The sequence below is a fragment of the Gekko japonicus genome, unplaced genomic scaffold (genome assembly GCF_001447785.1).
Source record: "Gekko japonicus isolate JY-2015 unplaced genomic scaffold, Gekko_japonicus_V1.1 scaffold2117, whole genome shotgun sequence".
Classification (NCBI taxonomy): Eukaryota; Metazoa; Chordata; class Lepidosauria; order Squamata; family Gekkonidae; genus Gekko; species Gekko japonicus.
In genome coordinates this window covers 314,525-317,574 of record NW_015176040.1, presented here as the reverse complement: position 1 = coordinate 317,574, position 3,050 = coordinate 314,525, and the positions used below count along the sequence as shown (strand labels likewise).

Below are 3,050 nucleotides of genomic sequence, written 5' to 3'. Positions count from 1 at the left end.
CCACGGACAGCCCTAGACGGCCTTTGCCACTGCTGCTATAAGCCAGTCCAGGTGGATGCACTGTCCAGCACCTATTTGGAAGAAGACCTCATGCCTACATCTAACAAAAGGGTTCCCCCAGGCAGGCGAATTCTGCCGTGGTGTCAAAAAACAACAGCACAGCCTTAAGAGTCCCCCACTCCCCACTCCGACAGCTTCCTCCCATTCTGCAGCGGTGTTCAAGGCATGGATACGGGTTAAATTGCTCCCTCGGTTGGTCCCAAAGATCAAATCCTGGAAAACGCCCAATCTCGCACCAGAAGCTCTCCACGGGAGAAGGCCGCGCCCGAGGACAGGAAGTGAGCAGCCGGCGGTCGGCTTTGCAAAGCGGAGAGAGGCCGACATGCGGAAACGCACACAGGGTCCTCCGCTGCTGGGCTTCAAGGCCCAGCGGAAGGAAAACGCTGTGGGAGCAGAGCTGTTCCCAAGGCAGGCAGTAACAATAAGCTTTCCTTCAAGGGTCCCGGTAGGAAAAGGCACCTGGGAAAGAGAGGCGAGGCATCCATCCTTCATTTTCCAGATATTGTAAACAGAAACAAACAAACAAACAAACAGGTAAGGTGGCAGCCAAATGGCGGGCGTCACACCCGGCCACAACAGTCGGCCAAGCCCGTGGAATCACGGACCTGAACCCCCACCCGCACACGGCCCGGGGGGGGGCAAATGGCACAGGGTGGAGTGGGGTTTGGGGCTCTGCTCCCCCCCCCCCCGCTTTGCGGGGTTGGAAATCGGGAGACACCACCCAGAACTGAACACGACACGCGGAGGAGGGAGAGATCCGGTGCTCAGGGGCGGGCAACGAGAACAAGCCACGGGAAACGAACGTGACGGCTGCTTCAGACACGGCGCTCGGGGCACATTCCTTTGGGCAGGAACCTCCCCCCCCCCCCCCCCCCGCCCAGCCGCTACTGAAACGTTTCTCGGTTTCAAAACCACTTTGCCATATTTTGGTTTGCCAACTCAGTGCTCACTTCGGAGCCCCCCCCCTTCAGCTGTTTTGGACAAAACCTTTGATAACACTACAGGGGGGACCCCCTCCGAGAGGCCCCTGGGTGACGCCAGTGAATGCGGGAGGGGGCGGCTGCAGGGTCTTCTTCCCACCAGCAGCAGCCGGGGGGAGGGTTTTGTGTTTTGTTTTGAAACAGAGAAGTCCCGGCTGTGGCTAGAGGCTCTGCGGGCCCCCCTCCCCCCAGCTGACCCGCCAAAGCCAGGATCCTGGGGAAGAACGCACCCGGAAGCCTCCCGCAACGTATCGACGAAGCCCCGCTTACGGACGCCCCTCTGCCTGGGTATTCAGGAACAATCCAACACAACTTTTTCAAGAGCCCCTAAGAGGCTTTTCACGCAGAAGGCTGTTCCCCCAAAACGGTTGCGTCTCTCAGTTCTCTTGGGGAGGGAGGACACGCGCGCCCCTCTCCGGGCGAGTCTGACCGGCCACTGAAGAGCAACACGGGAGAGCGAAAGGGGGTGGGGTTTGCTACGACTTCTCTGCTCCTGCGGCGGGGGGCGCGGCTCGCTGCCGCAGTGCGCTTGGCAACGGGACGAGCGGCTCGTGGTGCTCCGGCTCGGCCTGGGAAACGTCATCGTCTCTGGGCTCGATCTCTTCTCCCAGCGGCTTCCAGGGCTCTGCAGACTCGGCCAACTTTTCTTTAAGAAAAAGAAGAAAGAAAACCTTTACTGTTGGTGAAGCCTACCTGATCCAAGTCCCAGATGTTTCAGGTTTGGTGCACATCTGGATTTCTTAGAAGAGATGCCAAGCCCCAGAGATATTCTCAAGCAAATCTGCCACCCCACCTGTCAGGTAGCCCTGTCATAGGTCTGGAATGTGGAGGGGGTGCCCTCCCGTTTTCTGTCTCAGCTCTCCCTGGCTCACCGTTTGCTATCTTATGTTTGACCTTGTAGATGCTCCAGCTGCAGTTTTACCCAGCTGGAAAAGTTAACGGCTTTTGCTTGGCCTGCTTGCTCTGCCCACGCACACAGGATGTATCCATTGGCTTAGGCTTACCAGGGGGATGTTTGATCCTAGTATAAGTCAGAGGCCCTAGTGCTGTCGGCCATTCCTGACACAAGCTGTACACGTGTCTCTAGTACTGGATTTACCAATAAACAGTTATCTTCTCATGAAGCCCTGTGTTGCGTAACCTGGCTAAGGACCCTGACACCACCCCGCCCCAGGCGATGAGGGCTAAACACCAGGGCCTTGTTTATTGCACACTCTCTTTGCTAAGGGCTGTGCCGTTTTGCCAGCTGAAACAAACATCAAAACCTCTCAGCTGAACACTGAGATATTGAGAACATCAGAAGAGCCCTGCTAGATTAGACCAACAGTCCATCTCGTCCAGCATCCTGCCTCACTCAGTGGCCAACCAGTCCCTCTGTGGCCAACTACAGGGTACGGAGACCTCCTGGCTCTGGGATTCAGAGGATTAGTGCCTCTGAATGTGGAGGCTCCGCTCAGTCACCATGGCTAGTAGTCACTTATAGACATCCTCCATGAATCCATCTAATCCCCTTTGAAAGCTCTTTATTCCTGTGGCCATCACCACATCCTCTGGCAGCAAATTAGTAGATAACTCACTGAAAATGACGAGACAGTGTGTGACTGCAATAAAGAAGGCCAATGCTATGCTGGGGATTATTAGGAAGGGTATTGAAAACAGATCAGCCAATATCATAATGCCCCTATATAAATCAATGGTGCGACCTCATCTGGAATACTGTGTGCAATTCTGGTCACCACACCTTAAAAAGGATATTATAGCTTTGGAAAAAGTGCAGAAAAGGGCAACTCGAATGATAAAAGGGTTGGAACACTTTCCCTATGAGGAAAGGTTAAAGCGCTTAGGGCTCTTTAGCTTGGAGAAAAGACGACTGAGGGGTGACATGATCGAGGTTTATAAGATTATGCATGGGAAAGAGCAGGTAAAGAAAGAGGTACTTTTCTCCCTTTCTCACAATACAAGAACCCGTGGGCACTCCATGAAATTGCTGAGCAGTCGGGTTAGAACGGA

At 54.6% G+C, this 3,050-nt stretch overlaps 1 protein-coding gene across 1 annotated transcript in view; it reads right to left on the bottom strand.

Moving 5' to 3' along the window:
- Positions 1-925: 925 nt before the first annotated feature.
- TMX1 (thioredoxin-related transmembrane protein 1) overlaps positions 926-3,050 on the bottom strand; it is a 16,136-nt gene continuing 14,011 nt past the window's right edge. The window contains exon 8 of the mRNA XM_015426655.1: positions 926-1,686. Within this exon, the coding sequence (XP_015282141.1) occupies positions 1,517-1,686 (170 nt within the window). The 3' untranslated portion in view covers positions 926-1,516. The remainder of the gene's footprint in view (positions 1,687-3,050) is intronic.